Below are 22,736 nucleotides of genomic sequence, written 5' to 3'. Positions count from 1 at the left end.
GTCACCAGTCCAATATAACACCATCTACTAGAACCCTCTGAGCCTGGCCCATCAGCCAATTGCTCGCCCACTGCATTGTGTGTTTATCTAGCTGTGTCCAAGATAATGAAGATGTAGTCATCCACAGCTTTGCTCATTAACTCCATAAATTACCACAAGAACTTACCAGCTGTTGCTTACAAACAAGGAGATAAAAAAAGAAGTTACATACATACACACCTTTACTTCTTATCAAATACAAAAAGACTGACTTAGGTGAGCTAAGTTTCACAATACTGCTTTAAATATGCCAAAATGACAGACAGGTAGGGTTTGCACAGAGCTGAGAAGTCAGCCTGAAACACTCCAACTCCAGAACACATTCAGCTAGCCAAAACTGGCAGAGGACTGCATCACTGCATAATGAAATCTGTCAAGATATGGTGCAGTATATAAAAGTGTTTATCTGGTAACTACTCAATTTTTGCCAAGATGCAAACCAAAGCTTGTCATTTGGTAGAAATGTTGCCTCTAGCACCTTGGTATTGTTTCTTATGATCTGTGTGGTTCAGAAGCTGTATTTTGCATTCAGTCCCGGAGAAGGAATAGAATTCATGATGCAAATATACCAAGAAGGCAGATTTATCTAAGGAGGGGTACCTATCTTACAGCAAAAAAAATTCATGCCAACTACCATCTATTTCCAACAGGCTGCTCCTGAATGCCCCTCAAATCTGCAGAAGGAGCAAGTAATGGGGCAGGTCTGTCAGCCCAGGAGACACTGCCTGTGAACACCTGCAGCCTCTGCTCCATCATGTACCTGAAGAAATTTTCTGCAGCAGGGCTCACCTGTAGGCACCAGTGAATTACTGCTTGTCAAATGAAGTGACTGAAGTACCATTCACCTTGTGCAAACTGTTCCTGGCCATGTGTCAGAGAATGTGCCTGTGCATAAGACAGGATTGCCCAAAGTCATTACAGAATGGCAGATGCCTACATTTTAGTCCAGTGAGAGCTGCAAGCTGCTCACAATACTGAAGGAGACACCACCTGATAGCTGTTGTTTGTCAGTATTTTGTACTATCAGAAGCACCGTCTACTATGAATAGATTTCATTTCTTTCCCTAGATTTTCCAGTTTGCTGATATTGTCCCTTGAATTTTAGGAGTTATTTGATGCATTTATTTTCCTTGAAGCAGGCACCACAATCATGTTCCAAAAACTGCATGAATGATCTCTGTATTTACAGGATATCATGTTAGTTCACATTCCTAAAATACATTGTAGAAGCAGCCAGAACTTAATGGAAGAATTTAGTTGGATTTTCACGAAGTCTGCAGCCATTACAGAGCTTCTTCAACCTGTGCTGAGATTGGAGAAGATACGCAAGACGAGACCCAGGAAATCAAAGAGCTGCACAATCCAGACGTGGTCCATAGTGCAAACCTCAGCCATGGCAGAACAGTAGTACTGACAAGCTGTTGCAGGACCTGCTTCAAGAAACCCAGTAATTCAATGGCTCTCCCCAAATTAAACTCTAGCCAAACTACTTTAAAACCGTCTTTCACAAAATCCAAATACCACAGTACTGCTAGAGAAAGAGGCATTTCTTATTGTGCTACCATGATGGGTCTTCAGCTTTAGTTAACTGTTGGTTCAACTGAAAGCAAGTTAATTTTCTTCATGCAGTTAGAAACTCTTGTTTTTTGTAGCTAGCACAGTCATTGTTTGGATTTAGTTTGAGAATAATGAGACAGCATCCTGGGATAGAATTAATATTTTTTTTCAAGTAACTTTCCAGTGGTTTTGAGTTGGAGTGAAGAGAATATAAGAACTTACTGTTATCTTAGTTGTTGTCTGGGAGCCAGGGTCTTTATGTCTGGAGGTGCGAGGCAGCTCAGAAGGGGGGCATGGATGGGACAGACCTTGACTGACATCCAGGCTGACCAATGAGCATATTCCATGACATGAAGTATTGTGTTTCATATTTAATAGGAGTTGGGTTTTCCATTTCAGGAAACTCATTCCAGTTCTGCTCCATTTCGGCTGAGTTCCATTCAGGAGTTCCTTTAGTTCAGCTTTTCACTGTTCTGCCATTTTGCAGAGGCCTCTGGGCCTTCCTGCCTTTTTGGTCTTTTCTCTCTCTGTTCCCGGGATCAGCTGTTCGGGACCCGGGTGCTCTGGCTCTTCCTGGGACTGGCTGCTTGGCACAGACGGAGTTTGTGAGGAATTGCATTGAGTATCACTTGTTTTATATTTTCTTTTCATTTTAGATACATTATTCGTAGTAGCAGTACTATATTAGTGTTATTTTGTTAATTTATTAAACTGTTTTTATCTCAATCCAGAAGTTTCTCCCTTCCCTTTCAATTCTCTCCCCTACTTGGTGGGGGTAATGTGGGGCAGGGAGCGTGCAGGCAGCTATCGTGGTTTTGATTGCTAGCTGGGGTTAAACTATGACATATGCCCAAGTGAAGGGACCCGGTCTGATTTTTTTCTTGAAGATCATCTTTAAAACAACACAACCCCTCTGCAAAGAATTAGACAGAGGATATTAAATAATTGCTGGGAGACCTGAATGTGGTACAATCAGTGGACATGACACAACTATGATCCTATCGACAACAAAGACTGAACCTAAGTAGTTGAATATTTCTGCTATTATAAAAAGACTTTAATACTGGAAAACAATCTGGAGCATGGACATTTGAAAGGTGTATATTTTTACACTAGAGTAAACCTCATGAAATGACTATATGGCTAATGAATTTTCAGGATGTAAAAGGCAGGGATAAGTGGGCTTAAATCCAAGAGTCGAAACTTTTTTTTTCATTATCATGCACCGCATTATATACACAATTTGCTTTTAGAATTTCAAATAATAAATTAATTTACAAGTTACGATTAGTCTTTATCTTAGTGGTACAACCAAAAACTTTCATAAATGAAACAACAATAATATATCACTGAAATCCAAAGTACTTCTAGCCAGTATTTGTTTCTAAAGAAGCTACAATACTTTCACTCTCTAGAAGTTTTCATTTGTTTGCTCCCACATTAATCACCACTTGATTTGGAAACTTCTGCTGCAATAGCAAAGCTCTGCACTGATGACCCCTCACACTAAGTATTATAAGCAAATTATTTTTACTTCCTATTGCTATGTTTGGAAGTATCAATGCTGCACAACAGTACTAAACAATCTAATGAAAATAACACTGGCAAATTTTGTACTTGGCTACTGTAAAGACTTAAGGAAGTATGTTTCTTTCTGAATCTCTTGCAGCTAAATTTGCAGTCACGCCAGAAGGAACTTTGATTCAAGAGTTTCAAATCTAACAAAATGAAGTATGCTATCTTTACTACACTAAGAATGTGATGACTTGAGAGAGAAACAAATTATCTGAGCTATAGTGACATAAATGATTATTGGAAAACCATAAATAGTACCCTTGGATTTTGTACACAAATGCTGGGCTACCATCTAAGAGTTCATCTCTCCAGTTACGCCCATCAAATTAATTAACTTTTTTTGACAAGTAAGTCTATTTCTGTTTGACTTCATGTGCAAAAGAACAGTAAAGTTCAGAAAGAAAGTATACATCAATCTGTTCACTGTTGGTGCTCTGTTCAGTTCCAGTGGGATAGCTCATATACATGACTTTATCAGGACCTGTGCTTGTAGGGCTCGGTAACAATATGTTCCAGTAAATTTCACAGCCTTACAAATTTGAAAACTAGCATGATGACAGAGTTATCCAACAGAACAAAATGCACCTATCAGCAAGACAAGGCAAAAAGAATTTTGTATTTAGTTAGAAATAAGCTCGGCTTAAAAATATGCACTATGTTGCTGCAACTTCAAGAAAAAAAAAAAGAAAGAAAGAAACAACAATTCAACGTTCTACTTAGTTTAAAACTGTATTTTTACATGCTTTTTAGTACTGACCACAGACAACATTCCCTTTAAAACTAGAAAACTGTGAATCTGCCAGAACAAAACACCCACTCTGACAGATGAAAAGGGGGCAAGCAAACAAACAAAACAAGGGATGACAAATGCTAGAAGAGAGACAAGTAAGGGACAAGAGTGTGGGATAGAATCATAGAATCATACAATCATTTTGTTTGGAAGACACCCTCAAGATCATTGAGTCCAACCATTAACCTAAAACTTGCATTTTTTCTCACATTTTATGCCAGCAAAGAACAAAAAGCTTATACAGGACAACAGTGTCATTAACCCCACTTCAGACAGTGGACCAGGAAACACAGTAGATGGCTGCAACTCCAGCCTTGCCTAAAATGAGCCCAAACGTGAATAGGAACTTCATGCACCTGGCAGATCCTTTATTTTCAGTGGAGCCTGGCAGATGCCATGTAAAAAAAATTCACACCTGGATCTGTGACATGACAGGCTACACATTCAAGAGAACAACATCTGTAAGGGACTGCAGCTGGTTAGGACTGTCTTGGCCACCAGCAGGAAGACAAGACGTCTGCAAGATACACAAAAATATCTAGCCAGCATGGTTTCAACCTGGTGCTCTAGAGGCAGAGAGGTATTGTAGCAAAGGGCCCACAGTCTACACTGGCTGTGCAGGGTGCCTTTTCACGCACTGCAGCTCAGAAATCTAGCAGACAGAATTGCCACATTTTCCACTTTAGGGGGCAAACTAGCAGTAGCCCGTGCTTCTTCACTCGAAGCCTGACACAGTGCATCAGTCTCAGAGCATACAACTCTTGTAGCCTACTTTCATCTCTGAGATTGCACCTACGAAAGAAAACAGGAACAGCAGCATACTCTTCAAAAACACAAGCTTGAAGTTTTCTACCAATAAACAACTCTGGTGAAGGAGTCAGAACCAAGAAGAACCAGAACATTCATTCACAAATACTGGCTGATTACAGCACATTATGCCTCAGAACCTAAAAATGAAGCTTCATGAAAAAAACCAGTTCTTTTTCAAACATCATCCACATGTTGTATTTTAAAACCTGGCCACCCACCTGAATTGCTTATTACATTTAAGGAAACATGAGGGTATTCAGTCCAATCCTCTTTTTTAAGTGAAGGGACAAATTAAGTGCCCACCAAATTTTCCTACACAGCCGCCCAGCATACCATTTTCTGGAACAGATTAATAGGTCACCACCTCAGAGACTGCAGTGTTTCCAGCTGACACAAATACACTGTACTTACGTTATGAAGTTGTTATCCATTATGTGCTATCTCATTTGCCATAACCAATATGGAGTTTACATAAATAGATAGCAAGATGCTTTCCTAAACAGTTTGTGTCTTAAAACAAGAAAGGATGGGGAAATAAATAAATACAGAAGATACATAAATCATGGTCTCAGAGCTGGTCAGCAGTGGAACTAAAAATAAAACACAGAACATACGACCCCAAATTGCCAGATAAACCTGATTCTCACAAGACAGCAATAACTGTAGCTTCCATTTACACAGTCAACCTGTTCGTCTCCCTTGAAACAGTCCACAATGAAAAAGCACCGGCATATCCACTAACAGGTACAGATTTGAAGGTCGCATTCATCAAACAGTGCTGTTTGTATGAGGGTGCTATTGGGTAGGCTTCAGTCCTGAGGTTGGCTGCCAGCACCACTGATGCTCTGCCCGAGACACACTTGGACACGCTGCCCTCAGTGGGGTCACAAAGTCACAGAATCACAGAATGTCAGGGATTGGAAGGGACCTCAAAAGATCTTCTAGGCCAATACCCTTGCCAGAGCAGGAACACCTAGATGAGGTTACACAGGAAAGTGTCCAGGTGGGTTTTGAATGTCTCCAGAACAGGAGACTCCACAACCTCCCTGGACAGCCTGTTCCGGTGTTCTGTCACCCTCACTGAGAAGTCAGTCCCACCCAGGCCGCGTTACGAGTGTAACACTGCCCGACCTCAAATTCAAGTAAAGTTAATTTAGAGCTCGTCTTTGAAAAGCCACTCATCACTTCCAAATTCCAGAGTCCTTGCCGGTTTCTATAACTAGGTACTTCTTACTGCCGAGGCTGTTGTGGCTGGCAGGCCGGTCGAGCACGGCTCCGGGCAGCGGGGTGCAGCCGGCGCCCCACTCGGGCCTCCAGCGGCCACCCCAACTCCCGAGGCAGCTACGGGGCGTTACCCAGAAGAAGAGGAGGCAGCCGGAGAGCACAAAAGACATTCGGCATCAGCAACCTGCCCTGGCGCAGGCAGGTTCGCCCCGGAGAGGCGCCGCGCTGAAGCCCCTGCGCCGGGGGCTTCACCACCCTTCACCACCAGCTGCACCTGCGCCGTGGGGAAAAACCGGGCTGGTCCCCACGGTCCCCTCACGGCGTGACCTTGGGCCGCGCACTCGGCCCTCCCCGGCCCCGCTGCGCAGCGGAGGCCGCCGCGCCCCCTGCCGCACCCCACACCCGCCCGTCCGACGGCGAGAGTGTGGGGTCGCTGCCGGCAGAGGAACGCGTCCGGGACTAAGGGCGGACAGCGCTCCCGCCCCGGCGCGGCGCCCGCCCCACTCACATGTGCGGGTTCCGCTGGAAGGCGTTGCGAATGTCCTTCACTACCCGCTGCACCAGCACCGCCACCTCCTCCGGCGACTCGGCCATCTTCCTCCGCGGCCGGCTCTACCGCGCCGGGAGGGCAGAGAGCTTCCGGGTCAGCGGCCTGCGGGGAGCCGCGGGTAGCGCGCGGGCGGCGGAATGGGGCGGGCGCGGCCTCCTGCCCGCCTCAGCCCCGCCTGCGAGTGGCCTTGCGTCCTCCCTCAGAAAGGCTCCCGGGGGGCGGCGTAGGGGGGGTGCTGTAAAATGGCCCTGTCCGTTTGCTCCAGTGGACGGGCTTTCCCGGCGCGGGCGGCTCTTGCTCTGAAGATAGTCGGGCCGGGGATCTGTCGGCACTCAACCGGCCCTACAGCTCCGCATGGTCAGCCGGGGCCGAGCCCCCCTTTGGGGTGTGCCCGCCGCGGTTTGGGGATGTCGCCCAGTGCCGTAGTTCAGAGAGGCCGGGGCAGGGCTGGGAGCCTCTGGGGTGGTCTCCGGGACCGTTGGAAGCACTCCCTGCGTTGTGGTATAAGTGCATTGCACTTAACCTTCCATCTGCTGTTCCCTTGTTTGACAGGTGACCAAGGAGAAGCAGCAGCAATGGCCAATTTAGATATGAAACTAGCAGTTTAAACTTTCATTATTTTAATATTCATGCTCGATGTTAAGCCACATAGCTTTTAAAGGTAAACACACGTGTAGCTTCTGAGTTATTGTGATACTGTGATTGCTGTCTACAACCCCCTGAATGGAGGTTTTAACATGGAGGGTGTTGGTCTCTTCTCCCAAGTAGCAAATGACAGGACAAGAGGAAATGGCCTCAGGTTGCGCCAGGGGAGGTTTAGATTGGATATTAGGAAAAAAATTCTTCGCGGAAAGGGTTGTCAGGCATTGGAACAGGCTGCTCAGGGAAGTGGTGGAGTTACCATCCCTAGAGGTGTTTAAAAGTTGTTTAGATGAGGTTCTTAGGGACATGGTTTAGTGCCAGAGTTAGGTTAGGTTATGGTTGTACTTAATGATCCTGAGGGTCTCTTCCAACCAAGAGGGTTCTGTGATTCTATGACTTCGAAAAGAGATGAGTGAGCTTATCTGCAGGCTAAGTGTGAACAACCGATTATAATTCTGAACCATAATTACTGTGTTTGGTTGTCATTTAGAAATTAATGTGTTGTTCCCAGACAAGTTGTTTTACAAAGGATTAAGTATGCATAATTTGCTTGTATCTTTTGAAAGCTTGCAGTGTCATCATCATAATCTGCTTAATTGTTACCTTCACACACCACCAAGGTGGCCTAGTAGACCCACTGTATATTCTCCTTCAGGGGAAAAAAAAAAAATAACAAAATGGAGGAGCAAGAGTGTGGAAGTAAGAAGGGCTCAGCCAAGGATATGTATCAAAGAACAAGAAGGAAAGTGGATATACCTTAGAGAAACACTGAATGTGTTCTCACATGCTGATATTGCCATTTTTTTGCTGGATTTGTAAATAAACTAACCTTAAAGAAGAGATGTGTTTCTTATTGGCTCTTGCCTTTTTGTTAGTTAAATTTTGCCATATTTGTTTAGCTATGACAAATATAAACGTGAAGGTGATGTCTACAAGGAGTCCCAAGCGAAACAGGACCAATACTGGTGGAAGCTCGGTGTTCAAACCTGAAGATGATGTGTTGGAGTCCTCTGCAGCAGCAACTGCTGAAAGGTAACTTCATGCTTTTTTTACATTGTTTTCCATATATTCCCTGAAATAATATTTGTAGGTGTTTAGGAATGTCTCTTTAACCTTGCTGCTATATTTTTCTATATACATGCTTTATTTTTGTTTTCACTTACTATGAATGCAAGTTTAGACTCCTATGCCTCTGATTGGAGGTTATGTAGACCATCTACCCTGCAAATGGAATCCAGGATTTCCCGCATTCTTAATTATTGTGTCTTTCTTTTTTTCAGTGTTATAATGTTACCTTCTGACTGTGGACTGGCTACTTTGTTATAAGACCGATTTACTATCTGATTTACTATATGATTTACTATATGAGGATCTCTCAGTGCAGTGAGATGGCAAGACACTGTAATTGCAGAATTCGGAACTAAATGCCTTTGCAAGAAGCAAAAGATAACGCAGCACATGTTGTGTTAGCAGCTCCAGTTGGCTCCAGTGTACTGTACTTGCTAAAACTTCTTTAGTGTTCTGAGAAAATAGTTTGTTACAGTAACTACATTAGCACTGAATTCACATAGGGTTGTTGTAGGGTTGTTGTGTTTTTTTCTTTTCAGTATTTCTTTTTGCTACAGTGCACACCCATAAAAAATGAGATGCAATAGTATGAGTTAGGTCTATATACCATGTTCGAGGTGCTGAATAATTGGCCTGCTCTATTGCATTTCTTGAGGAAATGAATGATACTTGAATTCTGGTTTAGATTTCAACTCTAATTTTTTTTTTTTTTTTTTTTTTTTTAATATAAGCAAGAAGACAAGAGCCTGTGAAGTCATATGGCACTTCAAACAGATTGTTACATTAAAAGATTCTAGTCTTTCACAAATCAGGGCCTCCACAGATTTATTTGAAGGTTCAGTGTGTTAAACTCCAAATTAGAAAACTAATTAGATATGGGAGTTTTTATGGGGCCTTGGTAATCACCCATGTATGAAGTGGAAGAATTCAGACTAAATAACGCTGGTTTCAGGTAGCTGGGTTATATGGCTGTGCTGTCCCAGGTCTTCATTCACCTTATAGCCTGCACAGACACTCTTTTATGATACACAGTCTCTGAAATTATTGAAGCAAGCCAATGTATTCTGGTTGTCATATAAAAATAAAATTATGAGGAAAGATATTACAATTCCTGGTGGGCACTGGAAGATATTTTTAGCTGAAAAATTGCTTTTTCAAAATAGCTTTGATTGTTATGTTCAGCAAAACCCAGAATTTTTAATTTATGCCCGTTTGCCTTCCTCAAAAGGAATAAGACAGCTTTATGTAGTTGACAGCGTACCTTTTCAGGCTCACTGCCTTCTCACTTTGTCCCATGCAATTTGTTCACTGCACAGATTTGTTTCAGATTTCTTAAAAGCAGTGAATTTAGCTTCAGTCAGGTAGCATAATGGATAAAATATTTCCAGCTATAGATGAAGTTTTAATTCTGTAAAGAGGTTTTAGTGAATTAGATGTAAAAGGAATACCTTTAAGATGTTACTAATCATGCCAAAATTACTTGATGGATTAAAAGTCTAAATTTTTGTTTGTTTTGTTTTAGTGTTGGGTACAAGTGAAAATCAGTCATAACAATGCAAAGTTCTGTTCTGAAAGTACTGAAAATTGCTACAAAACTACTGATACACTAACTGCAAAAGTTATTTAGAACAGAGCAATTAACTGACAATATACTGTGTATGGCTTCATGTATGCCTTTTAAAGGGGACTGAATATTAAATCACTATTCTTATTTAAATAGCATAATAAAATGTATTTAAATTGCATACCTTAGGTACTTACACACATTATAAAAGCTTATAAGGCAGGTGGTGGTACTAATATTGCACATGATAGTGTACAGTAGCTTTTGAGAGTAATCACTGAGTTGTAAGCCAAGCATAGTTACATGCTGTAATTTTGGGGTAATTATAGTAAACTATTTTGGAAAATATTCTTTTGTTAAATTTCACATAGGGCATAAGATTAAACTGTAGAGAATATACCATAATTAAATAATATAAGAATTGTATATATGCTGTCCAAAGAAAATAAATTTTATTGGGTAGTCCATTCCTATGACATCTGTGGAGGTGTCAAAAATCTTGGAAACAATTTGATCAAGGCAGTTCTTCTGTGATGAGTACAGAATAATATATCCTTGTAGCTACCTGAAGTGATATAACAAACGTCTTGTACTTTAAGAGTACCCTAATAAATGGCTAAAAGGTTAGAATCTTTCAATTCAGATCCAGTTTACCAGGTGTGAAATACAATTGTTAATGTCTTCACGGCCACCTTTGCAAAATATACATAATCACAGAATCACAGAATGTCAGAGATGGGAAGGGACCTCAAAAGATCTTCTAGTCCAATCCCCCTGCCGGAGCAAGAACACCTAGATGAGGTTACACAGGAAGGCGTCCAGGTGGGTTTCGAATGTCTCCAGAGAAGGAGACTCCACAGCCTCCCTGCGCAGCCTGTTCCAGTGCTCTGTCACCCTCACTGAGAAGAAGTTTCTTCTCATACTCTAGTGGAACCTTGGTTTATTTTTGGATCTTGTTTATTTTCTGTGCCCCTCAACTGTTGTTACATCTTTATGGACAAGTTCAATTTACTTCAATGCTATTGATTTAAGCATCATATTTTGTGTAAAAACCCCTCACAGTTGGCACTAATCATCCTACACTTTGGGAGGCTGGAAGCAAGTGCATGGGAAGATGGGCACATCGATCTTGGTGATTTCCCATAGCCTAATATAATTTTTATTAATAAGCCATAAAGCATGGCCAACAGGAGGATAATTGTACCACCATTGTTGGTCTCTTCTCCCAAGTACCAAGTGATAGGACAAGAGGAAATGGATATTAGGAAAAACTTACTCACGTAAAGGGTTGTCAGGCATTGGAACAGGCTGCTCAGGGAAGTGGTGGAGTCACCATCCCTGGCAGGCTTTAAAAGGCGTTTAGACACTGTTCTTAGGGACATGGTTTAGTGCTAGACTTAGGTTCTGGTTGAACTCGATGATCCTGAGGATCTCTTCCAACCGAATTATTCTAAAGAATTCTATGATTGTCCTTGCTTTGCTATTTAATACAAAAACTATTTTGGAATTTGACAGCTATGGTACAGATGCAGGAAGGCACAGCACATTTTTTTCATAAAACAGAAAGGCACCAGTCTTCAGACTTTTCAGTGATGTTTCTTTAACATCAAAAACATGCGGTGTGTGTGTATGTAGTTCTATATTTTGTAGTTCTGCATACATTTGTTTTCAGGCTGGCAAACAAAGATTGTCACAGTCTGTTTGCAACAGGTGCCTCCACTCTGACTAACAGTACTTTGGTTCAGTCATCTGTTGCGGTGCAGACGGACCAATGGCATGGACCAAGTTCTTCCAGGATGAAAGTAGTAGATGTCATTTATTACCACAAGTGCATTTTTATACAATTCTACCAGTTCATGTATCTTTTCACTATTGGTTACAAGTTACAGCACTAACATTGGCTAATTTTGCTGTCATTCATGTTATTCTTCTACTGCCTTCTCTCTCACGGATACATCCCTTCTCTCTCACAGGTACAACTTAATATCTCCAGGTACTCCTTTACTCCCATCCTTCTCAAGGGTAAACCTTAATATCTTCAAGGCTGATCTCCATTCCCATACTTTCTGTCAAGGATTCCACAGACCCACTGCAGTTTCCCATAGTCATCACTGACAAATAGGCCTGACTGAAATCAACTTAGTTGTGCAAACCTTGTGAACTTGTCCTGAGTCTCATCCCCATAGGAACTCCTGGCTCTGAACCCAAACCACAATACCCATCAGAGTTGAAACTAGACAGGACTAAAAATTGCTCTGGGTACACACGTGCACATGCACCAAGGGGAGTTTTACTACAAGCCATTGCTTAATGCTGCAGATCTCTGCAGCCACCAGAGCCTGTTGAGCTCTCCTGCACAGGAGTGGGTTTATGGTAGCCTCCCCTTGAGCAGGTCACCCCTTGGGGCTGAGACATTTGACATGTAGTAAGCAGTAGATTGTTTGACCGTCATGTAAGAGTTGTGTAATAACCCCACATCGATGACTTTTCTCAGCCGTTTTCCTGTGATACTGGTACAGTGGTGCTCAGACATTTTCAGTTACTTCTGGTTTTGCTACAAGGAAGCTAATTCATATGAAAAATACATTGTAAGTTATTATTGTATCAAAAATTAATATCCTAATTTAATGCTTTTACTGCAATAAATGATGTTTTATTATAATGTTTTCTTAACATTGTAGGGAATGTGGTGTGGCTTAGTTCATTATGTGGTCAATGAACACCAGTGGGCTAGTGGAAACAGCATCACTGAGGGACAGTTTAAACATGGTCCTCAAATGCATATGAGAGAAAGGAATTGAAGCAAACCTCACACTGAAATATGCTGACAAGTTTTGGATAAAAAGTTTCTGAGAAACATCCCCTACTTTCTAGAGTTTGGTATAATGGACTTCATTTCTGGATATTAGTTTGTGTTTATCCAAATTAATTCTCTTCCCTTATTAGATGTAAATGTAATTAATGGACCAGGAAAGAATTATCTCACATATGCTGAATTATTCATCCTCTTTTGTTGCTTAGTGTGAAATTATGTAACAATTGAAGCTGCTTTGATTTTAATTCTAGGGTAACCTTAAAGAAAAAATGTTAAATTGATAAAAACTTCTACTTGTGTTTTATTAATACATATTAATTATGGTAAAAGTGTTCCTGATAAGTAATGTCTAAAGATTTTTTTGAAATCAAACTGTATGTTTATTTTTATTAAGATCTGCATTTGACCTGAAGTAGTTCCAGCGGCACTTGTACATGTATGCTACCAAGTGGTTTGAGTACACCTCCTCTGTCTACTAGGTGAGTTGTTTTTAGGAGCAGTTGATTACAATATGCACTTGAATTGGCAAACCATGCACAATCAGTGGAATCAATTATTCTCTGACCTTATTTTTCCTCCTTTTAAATGTAACTTATTTATTGTAATTTCTCTGAAAGGAAAATAATTGGGTTTAGTGCTAGGTGCATACTGTCAACCCAATGTTAGCTAAGAGAGATTTCTTTACAATTTCTGCATCAGCAAACCCATTGTTTCCTTATGCAAACAGCTGTGTAGCCTACCTCTGGCTTCAGTATGATTTTACTTATCATCATTTAGGAATGATACAGAGAAGTAATAAATGGGACTATTTTATTTTCCTTTCTATTGTAATACGAAGGTAGAATGATTGTTTTGTAAATGAGCATATTTTGTGTGTTTAGAATACCTTTAAATGTTTGTGCTTAATGCTAAGTGCCACCGTAGACTATTTTTGAGAATGCTTTCTCATTTTCTTGGGAAGGACACAGGCCAATCTCAAGAGTATTTCCTTACATGTAAAAGCATTGATTTTATATATAATAGCATTCATTTTTGTTTAGGATAAGGATGGTAGAGAACGGAATTCTGTGACCACTAAATTTCCTTTTGGTATATATTTACAGATTTAAAATAATTCTTCTTCACAGCAGTCTTGTGATGATAGAAACAAAAAAAGTGAATCAGTGATGGTGGGCCTGATTCTTGACTGATTTAAATTTAAAAGCCTTGTATCCTTCACCTGGAAACTGAAGGGGTAAGCAACAAATTTATTAGTGATGTCAATGTGTTTGGAATGGAATGCTAGATAAGGACTGCAAAATGAAAGTAAACAAATTAAGTATTTACAATGATCTAGTAGGTAATTCCTTATTTGTAAGATATTTTGTTCCCACTTCAGCTTTATGATACCTATTGTCGAATATACCATAGGGAATCTGGAGGATGGACTTTAGTACCTAAGAAAGAAGAAATGCACTGTGTCTACATTGATGATGTAATGGAGGAAATATTTCAGCCCTGTTTGGAGACATAGAATGAGGTCACAATGGAGCAGAATGTTTCAGGAATATGAAACAATTCGTGCAACTTTATCTGTTCTGCCATCCAAGACCCCCAGATTTCTGCTTACCATCATTGTTAACAGTGGTGCTTAGTTCTGTAGGAGGATATAGTTGTTTTAACACTTACTCTTGGTGAAGGGAGGGGAGGAGGTGATAATCTGTATTAATGGAAACACTATGATGAAATTGGTAAAACAGGCATGTTATAAGCTCGCTAATCTATTATTAATTTGATATTTGTGTATAATGTTCGTATGTTCACAGGCTATGTTACCATTCAGTTTTGAGAACTGTGTTTTAGAAAGTTTGAAACTATGTTATGATTGAAGTGATATGCACATTGTTTGTGCAATAAGTTATTTTTCTTATGTGTTATAAAGCAGAAGTATAAGCTTGTGTATTTATTGAAAAAATGCAACCGATTAAAAGATTTTTGCCGAGGTCCATTAATCTTAATATTTAAAAATGATTTTTTCAATTTTAAGTGGTCTTAATTTTCTTGTTTGTTGTAGGTTTCTGCAATGTGTTTCATGAATATAGCTCTACTATTATTGTAAATTTTTCTGCAGGCACTATTATATTTGAAAGGATTGTTATTTGTTACAAATAGAAGTAGATACCAATAGAAAGATAAATGCCCATACCTTATAGGTCTGGTGTTGTGGTAAGTGTGCTGATCAGTTTGGAAGTGTGTATGTGTGAATTAAGTGCAATCCCCAGTACCTCTGAAAGTATGCCTGTTTTTAGACTGTTTTAGAAAATCTGGATAAATGTATAGACATTTACAAATCATAAAAGTAAATTTAAAACTTAGGTAGTAGAAAAAAAAAAGTAAATTTTCATTTACTAAAGACTTAACCTTATCCTCTGGTCTAGTGTAAAAAAATTCTCAAGGTACTGTTTGTGTTTTTTACTTCAAACAAAGTGAATATGAAGGATGGGTTAGCCCTTCATATATTAGCATGTATTATGATAATATAGCATATTAGCATATTACTGCAGAATTTCATTATAAAGCTAGAAAAGTAAAATGATATGAGGAATCATGTAATTGCTTGTACAAAGACTGGATGACTGCATCTTTCTTGCTATATTGAGAATGGCAGAAGTTAGTATCATCATTAAGATTGCAGATTCTTCAGTTACATTCTGTTTAAGTTTCACTTTAATAGAATGAAAACATAAACAATTTGGGGAAAAATACTGAAGTTACCAGAAGTTAGAAATAGTATTAGTATGCAATCTGTTATTTTCTCTATAAATGTTAACTGGTTTTCTACTAAAAGCTCAAGAGTTAAGGAATATCAGCATTCATTTGGGACTTGACTGCAATTACAAAGAAGCTTAAAATTGGGTGGCTGAATTCAGCCATCTGTAACAGCTGATAGGTGTGCTGAAACAACATGGCAGCTTGAAACTGTCCTCTTGGCATTTTTAAGTGGAGCAAACTGTATATTAACATAGTTAAAACATGGCCATTTGTTTCTAAAGCAGTGTCCAATTCTGGAGAGTGAGCATTCAATAATAAATGGTAGCACTCTTCTCCAGAGGACTTATAATGGAGTGTATTTATAGCTTTAGCCCAGCAGTTTTAAGGGGAAGGTAAGTTTTGCTACTTTTAAAGCCAGTTACCACTGCAGTGGGCACCATGTGGTGTGCTGTGAAGCGTGGTCCAGGCAGGAGCTTCCTGAGTCCGGGAGGGAGAGTCTCTCACTGTGCTTTATACCAGGGACTTGGTGGATCAGGTGACTTAGCTGAATTAATCCAATGTGCGACAACCTTGAAGCACACCCCCATCCTTAGCAGAACAAAGGACCTTGTTATGCCTTAAACATCTGTTTTTTGTTACTTTGGGAGTAAAAGATAGATGACACCTCATCTTATCTTTCCCAAAGTTTTATGGCCATGGAGGTAGACTCCTTGTAAGATAAAGGCAATTAACAGTGTTGCTGTAAAAGGTCTCATGACCTAATTGGGATGATAGAGATGAACCATCTGTTGGACAACCAACTACCAGAAGAAACCACAAACCAACAGCTACCCCTGACGGGCAAGACAACTCACTTCTGGTCAGTATTGTGAACTTTCCCCTAGTTTGAAGACCCCAGACCCATTTCCAGAAGAGTCTTCCTAGTCAGCATGAAGAGTGAGCAGAGGGAGGAGGTGAACTGCCCTCTCCTATCTCACATGTAGATGAACTGGGTTATAAAACAACCTCATGTATGATACAGGTTGACGGCGTGTACACCTTCAATGCGTGCCCCCCCCCCTTCCAGAGGTCATCATGGGACCGATGTACCCGTGCAGTGGTGATATCTTACTCTCTCTCTCTCCCTTTCTTTTTCTGATATCTTAGTTTTCCTTCTCTCTCTCTTTTTCTCTCTCTTTCTTTTCCTTGAACATATAAAAGTAAGTTCTGCTGCTAAAGTCTTGTTAAGTTTTGCATTACAATTACTAATGTTGCCAGTCCATTGTTTTTAGAAGGGCTTTTGCCATCAATGTATTTATAAGTTTTGTGTAATTATAACATACTTTTGCCAAGTCACTAATCCCTATAATATGTATACCACCATGTGCTTTTAGTAAATTCATAATTGGACCCCGGAGTGATTGTCTGTCATTCACTTCACATTGCCGCGCAGAATTACCGGGAGTTAACTCACACCTGATCTCATGTGTTGAGTCAGGGCACGTGTCCCGTTCAGAGTTAACTCATCTCTCATCCCATCTCTTGGAACGGGACACAATGTCACTGGTCTTGCACAAGAACTCACTGTCTGTACAGATTAAAGTGCAGTCCAGGTGTTTGCTGCTTTAGACCAGTCATTTTTGGTTGTTGTTTGGGGATTGTTTGTAGGGTTTTTTCAATGTCTGTGCTAGTCTCCCTGTTACTCTGCCGCATATTCTTGATCCTGTTTTTCTTTAGCTCTTTGGTTTGAACTGACTCCGAGACCTAAATCCATATATAGGCCTTCTGCTTAGCTCTAATTTTGCAAGAACCTGCCACACCACATTCAAGTTTAGCTTCGCACACTGTGCTTACAGAGGTACCACTGCAAGCCAATGCCTTCTGAATTCCTTTGCTGTTATTGCCCACTTATGTTACAGCTGGAACTAAAAAAGAAAACCTGGTTCACAGGCTTTGTCTGGCACAGCCCATAATTCAGATTGAAACTGGCCTTTCCCTGGGCCAATGTGACTTCCTCCCATCATATAAACCAAAACAGTAGTTCAGTCTTAACCTTTAGTTGCTGGTACTGATCTGAAGATGAGAGGCAAACTGACAGCAGTGTTTGCAATGCCCCAGTGTCTCATGCTGGTTGCAACTGTCATTTTATCTCATCAGTTTTTACCATTCCTTGTCTTCTTGTGACGATCATGTCTTACATCAAACGCAGTGGTAGTGATCTGCTTGAGTACAAGATGTCAAATAGTGGGCTAGTCCCTGGCGAAGATTTCGTTCACAGAGCACATAATTTCTTCAGCTGAACCATAATTGCCATAGCCCAGTGAACATGATGGTAACAGCAACAATCAGTCTAACTGGTCATCTTCTTCTGAATTTGTGTGTTACCTATTTTTATTTTGAATTCTTGCCTTACGCACAAAGCCTAATGCTAGCCTATCCCAGCGCTACTGAGCGTGTTCTCTTGGTCCAAACTGGTACGAGTAGTCCACCTGCTTAGTTTCTCGATTTCTTCCTCACCCTAGAGTGTTTTTCCCAGTCTCAGTCCTGCTTAATGGTAAACAGGTGGGAGGAAGTTAGCGTTCAAATGTCTTGATAGATAAGGAGTCTCTTATATTTCAAAAGAAACACATTTTTCTTCTGTCTCCCAAATTCAGATATTTTTCTTTGCTTAATCTAACCCTTAATTCTTACCCCTTAAATCTTTTCTTGGCTGATACTAGTAGCTGTGATTTCTTACAGTTCTTGTGTTGACAGAATTCTATATTCAAAGCTTCCTAGATAATAGGAATCATATTTAGCATCCACTGAAACTACATGTCCGTGGAGCTGAACAATGCTTCTTGGTTAGAATATAAGAAATCTAATCTCAAGTATTCCTGTGAAACATGGTTCAAAATGAAAATCCATGGCTGTGTGCTACAAGACTAACAGTTCTTGTAATGGTAGGCTCCAATAAAAATAAAGGATTTTAATGTGTGCAAAAATGAACTGCTGCTTCCAATATTAATCTTATGGTTTGTTTTCTGTGCATGTAAATTAAGGTGAGTGAATGTGAGGAGCAACGTATGTAAGATGTGCATTCTATTGGTAACTGCATATTTTGAAACTTTTCAACCTGTAGTTCCTTAGGCAATGAGTAAAACATTAATAAAACAGACATATCCCGTTTATTCACACCATATGTAATTTTCAAGTTCTTGTTTAGCTATTAGAATGGAGACTTACTAGCACATTATTATTTGGGGGGGGGTTGTTTGTTTGTTTGTTTTGTGCAAAGTATAACAACCTTATTAGCTCATGAGTCACTAAGCAAGAAATTGAGCCTGGTTATCAAGTTACATAAAGAGCTGTAATTCTAAAAATAATGTTAGTTGGGTGGTGGTGGTGGTGTTTTTTGTTTGGTTGGTTTGTGTTTTTTTCAGATAGAAAGCATCTTGTTTCAGAATATGTCTGTTTGCACTTTCATATATTGATTAAAATGGTGCTGTACTCTGAGTCCAGATTTTCAAGAAGTCACAGATATGTATGAGTAGTTTCTTTAATACACATTTGAAATGTTACCAGAAGCAAATATAAGTAAAAACATGACTAAGTACACTTCTCTCAGTTTTCATGTATACAAAAATTATACATTCACTGGACAGTGGCCAAATGTATTATCCTCAAACATTATGGAGAAGAAGCATTGAGTGTATGGCATACCTTTCATCTTTCTGTTTCTCAGTATCATCTGACACTGCATTCTAGCCTTGGGTGCTTGTTTGAACAACAGTATTTTGTGTCATAGGTGGTTATCCTGGCAGGGATGAATATCTGTACTCTGACTATATGTAAAATTCAGTTGTTACTGCTTTTTAATGACAATATGGCCAAATAGTATGCAGGTAACTTCTATTAACTTTTGTCGTGGTTTCGCTACATGACCAGGAACCTTGTTTGTTAAAAGATGTCTGAAATATTAGATAATACAAGTGAGAAGAACTTCTTTGCCTTTCAGAATATAATGACCTGCTTTATTGTCTTGCAGTGTTTTTCTGTTCCCATCCTTATTTTAATGTCTGAATGCCCTTAGAATTACCTTGATAACAAAAAGTCAAGCACTGTGTTTCTTGATTGAAAAACCTCCAGTTGGTGAGTTCTGCTCAATTAATGTTGACAGTGAGTAGCACAGTTTTGCAGAAGCCCTTGCTCATGGCCAAGGCCTGCAGGTGTTGAATGCAATGATAAACCTATGTTTTCTGACTTTAGTAAAATGAAAATTCAGTGAGAATATTCTTAGTAATTTCATTCCCAGTATAAAGAACAGAGATGTGGAAAGGCAGAGCTGTAATGCAAAACTTAATACAAACTCATGCTTTAGAGATCCAGACTGGGATTCAAGGCTAGAGTTGCTATAAATTGGAATATACCTGTCAGCTTCTCTTCTCTTTTTTTCCCATTGTGCTTAAAAAATGAATGAACACGTTACAGCCCTGTTCCTGACACATAACGAGGTGGCTGCATTGCTCTATTGACCAAGGTCACACTGCTGTTTAAGCTGGGATTCTGCAGGCGATTAATGTCTCTGCTGCAAAGATGCAGTGCTATTTTTGTCTTAGAAATACTGTTCATGAACCAGTGCCTTGCTCCAGCAGTTGAAGTACAGCCATGATGACTTGTAGAAAGAGCATTTAATACTCATGGCAGAAGGGAGAGATTAAATGTTTCTCAAGTCTGGGGCAAACTGAGATAGCACATAGCATTTCCTGCTTTCCTTTTTGGTTAAATCCCAGTAATATGCTGCCAATTCTAAATGTGAAAAAGATGAAGTCATGTGGCTATGTTCTGCTGGAACAGCAGTTCTTACTGCAGTTGTAGAAACTGATTTATATTGGACCCTAACCACATTTTTCAAACCTTTTTGGACGTGAGCTTAACAGTATTATGGGGTTATGGTTTTCAGAGTAATCCCTCAATGCTTATTTTCAGAAGTTGCTCAGGATTCTGTCTTGCAGTGGAAGTAATAAATGTTATTTTAATGCAACCTGAGAAAAAATAGAAAAGAAAGTGAAAAATGAAAAGGCTTCTATGGTGAAAACCACATGCACTTCACATATTTTATTATAACATCCCAGGTTTGGCTCTGGCTGCTGGAAAATGATTTGATGTAAAGTCAAGAATGATTGCAAGATAATCTCTTTCATACATCCAGAAGCCTGTACTTGAACACTAGAGGGTGCAATAAAACCTTATTGCCGATGCTTTTAGAGACTCGACCCACTGTGGCTTGAAGATCTCATTGTAGATGGATGGATTTAATCTATATGGTGCTAAGAAAATGCCATAACTGAAATATACTTCTAATGAGAATGTTCTCTAGAATACTACTCGTTGATTTACAATATGGGATAATGTTTGAATACTAGTCTTGAAACAAAGAGACATAAAAATATGCAATATTTTGCATGTTGCCCAGGGCCTCTCCTGTATTGAATTAATTTCTTGCATCTTTTTTTACACCAAACAGCTTTACTAGTAGGCTTATTTACTAATTGAAGAAGTGGTGATGGAGGTGGTATTTGGAATACTGCTTTCTCCATGTCTTTAGGAACTGTGTGTTTGTTAGGGAACACGTACCTGTATCTAAAACACGGGTGAGTTTTCTGTCAACAGTGACAAATGCCATATTGAGGTTTAAGTCTGCCACTATTCCCTGGTGGTCTTCACTTAAAATAACAGCTGAATTTGGGGTGTAATATTGAGCTGGGTGTTCGGGAAGGAGAAGCACCATGGGTAAAAAGCCATGCGTAGTTGTGAGCAGTGGCCCAGAAACTATGTGCTAACAGCAGCCATACTAGTGTGAGAAGGTGAAACGATCTATTAATGATTTTGTTTTTCTTCTTTCAGGTAAGGAACACCACAGTTCTGTATGGTGGAAGACATTCAGTGCAGGAAAAAATGTTTGGACAGATTGTAACGAAGTTTGATGTAGTGTAGTTCGGAACCGCTCTTTAATCTGCTCTTGGTTGTCAGGTAAGCAGTAAGACAATGTTGACTTCCAAACTGATTCCCTCTGATACTTAAGCTAGAAAAGCATGGGTGAAACATAGAAAAGTGGTTTAAATGAAAACTTAGGTGCTAGAACACAAGATGTAGCTTGCAGAGAGAGGGCTTCTGTGTGTGTTTTACTCCTTTTTGTCCTGCTTTGATCTTTTTGTGCACATATAGTTTGGTGATACCCAAACTTCATAACTGGGTCTCAGCAATCAGATGTTCTAGTGCAACTGTTGCCAGAGATTGTATAGTACCTTGTACAGCATTTTACAAATAAAGATGGGGTTTATTTTAATTCTTTGCCTTGAAAGCATTGCCATTTAGATAAGGAGCTGTCAGTGTACTATTTGCAAATCAATAGAATGCACAGTATAATTCTTAAGTATGACTATATACCCATACTGACAAAAACTTCTGATAGTGTAAATGTAGAAGATCTACTACTATATAGTGCGATAACAGTATAAAAATAAAGCTATAGTAAAAATAAAATATAGTCATGATAAAAATAAATGTTACTGTCTGTAAGTCTGAAAGCACTGTAATGACTTTGAAATGACTGTTTAACTCTTTACAGGAAATCTAGGATTTCTCACTTATTTTGGGGCATTTGACGTACTAGATCTTTTAAACTTCTGTGGAAGACATGCATGCATTTAAACTCCTGGGAAGTAGTTATACATACTTTAAGATTATTTTTAAAAATTTTATTCCCTGAATCCAGAAATGTCATTCTAGATGTTTTGCAATGGTGAGGTAAAGCCTGCTCTGGAGAGCAGGGACACTGCTTGTGTGATTGCTGTTTACCCACATTAGACCATTTGTATGCAGGGCTGTAGCTTCATGGTGTCACTGATGTAGGATGTAAGCCGCTTTAAGGTACCAGTGACCTGTTATTTAAAATATATACATGGCTCACCAAAATTAGTCATTTAGGGGATTCACAATTTAAACACATATGTAAACTTCCTCAATTATTAAAGGATTTTGTGTTGAGCAGTCTTTTTGTATAGATTAGGTACCTACACTGAACAATTCTTTATCTCCCTCTCTACCATGGCGAATGCGATATTGATGACTTACTTCAAGCACTTCATTTTCTTCTTACTCTTTTTTTTCCTTTCCCACCTCTATCTTACCTCCAAATAATACATGCTTAAAGAAATCCAGACAAAAAAAAAAGTACTTATGAGTAGTAGCATTGCTTAAATTCTTCACATTGTATCAGAATATTATTTCTCTTCCAAAGAACACTACAGCTGGTTTATAAAAATGCACCACTGTCTTCTGAGAGATCGCCCTGCTCATTTGCCTCTGATGAATGAGAATGTACAGACAA

General features: G+C 39.6%; 1 protein-coding gene and 1 long non-coding RNA gene across 8 annotated transcripts in view; one reads left to right on the top strand and one right to left on the bottom strand.

Moving 5' to 3' along the window:
• PTAR1 (protein prenyltransferase alpha subunit repeat containing 1) overlaps positions 1–6,706 on the bottom strand; it is a 36,054-nt gene extending 29,348 nt beyond the window's left edge. For both annotated transcript variants that reach the window (XM_071802870.1, XM_065860627.2), the window contains exon 1: positions 6,504–6,706. In XM_071802870.1, the coding sequence (XP_071658971.1) occupies positions 6,504–6,589 (86 nt within the window). In that variant the 5' untranslated portion in view covers positions 6,590–6,706. The remainder of the gene's footprint in view (positions 1–6,503) is intronic.
• A 76-nt stretch (positions 6,707–6,782) lies between these two features.
• LOC139826583 (uncharacterized) lies at positions 6,783–21,931 on the top strand. Of its 6 annotated transcripts, none has more exons than XR_011736740.1 (3): positions 6,783–6,902; positions 7,098–13,113; positions 13,738–17,139. It is a non-coding gene; the product is annotated as an uncharacterized lncRNA (long non-coding RNA). The 6 variants fall into 6 exon arrangements; XR_011736738.1 differs by adding an exon at positions 21,251–21,931 and having other exon boundaries at positions 6,815–13,113; positions 13,738–13,868; XR_011736737.1 differs by having other exon boundaries at positions 6,815–7,206; positions 8,087–13,113.
• Positions 21,932–22,736: the final 805 nt, after the last annotated feature.

The sequence above is a fragment of the Patagioenas fasciata genome, chromosome Z (genome assembly GCF_037038585.1).
Source record: "Patagioenas fasciata isolate bPatFas1 chromosome Z, bPatFas1.hap1, whole genome shotgun sequence".
NCBI lineage: Eukaryota > Metazoa > Chordata > Aves > Columbiformes > Columbidae > Patagioenas > Patagioenas fasciata.
The sequence above is the reverse complement of the archived record's forward strand: the minus strand, read 5'-3'. Positions and strand labels throughout refer to the sequence as shown.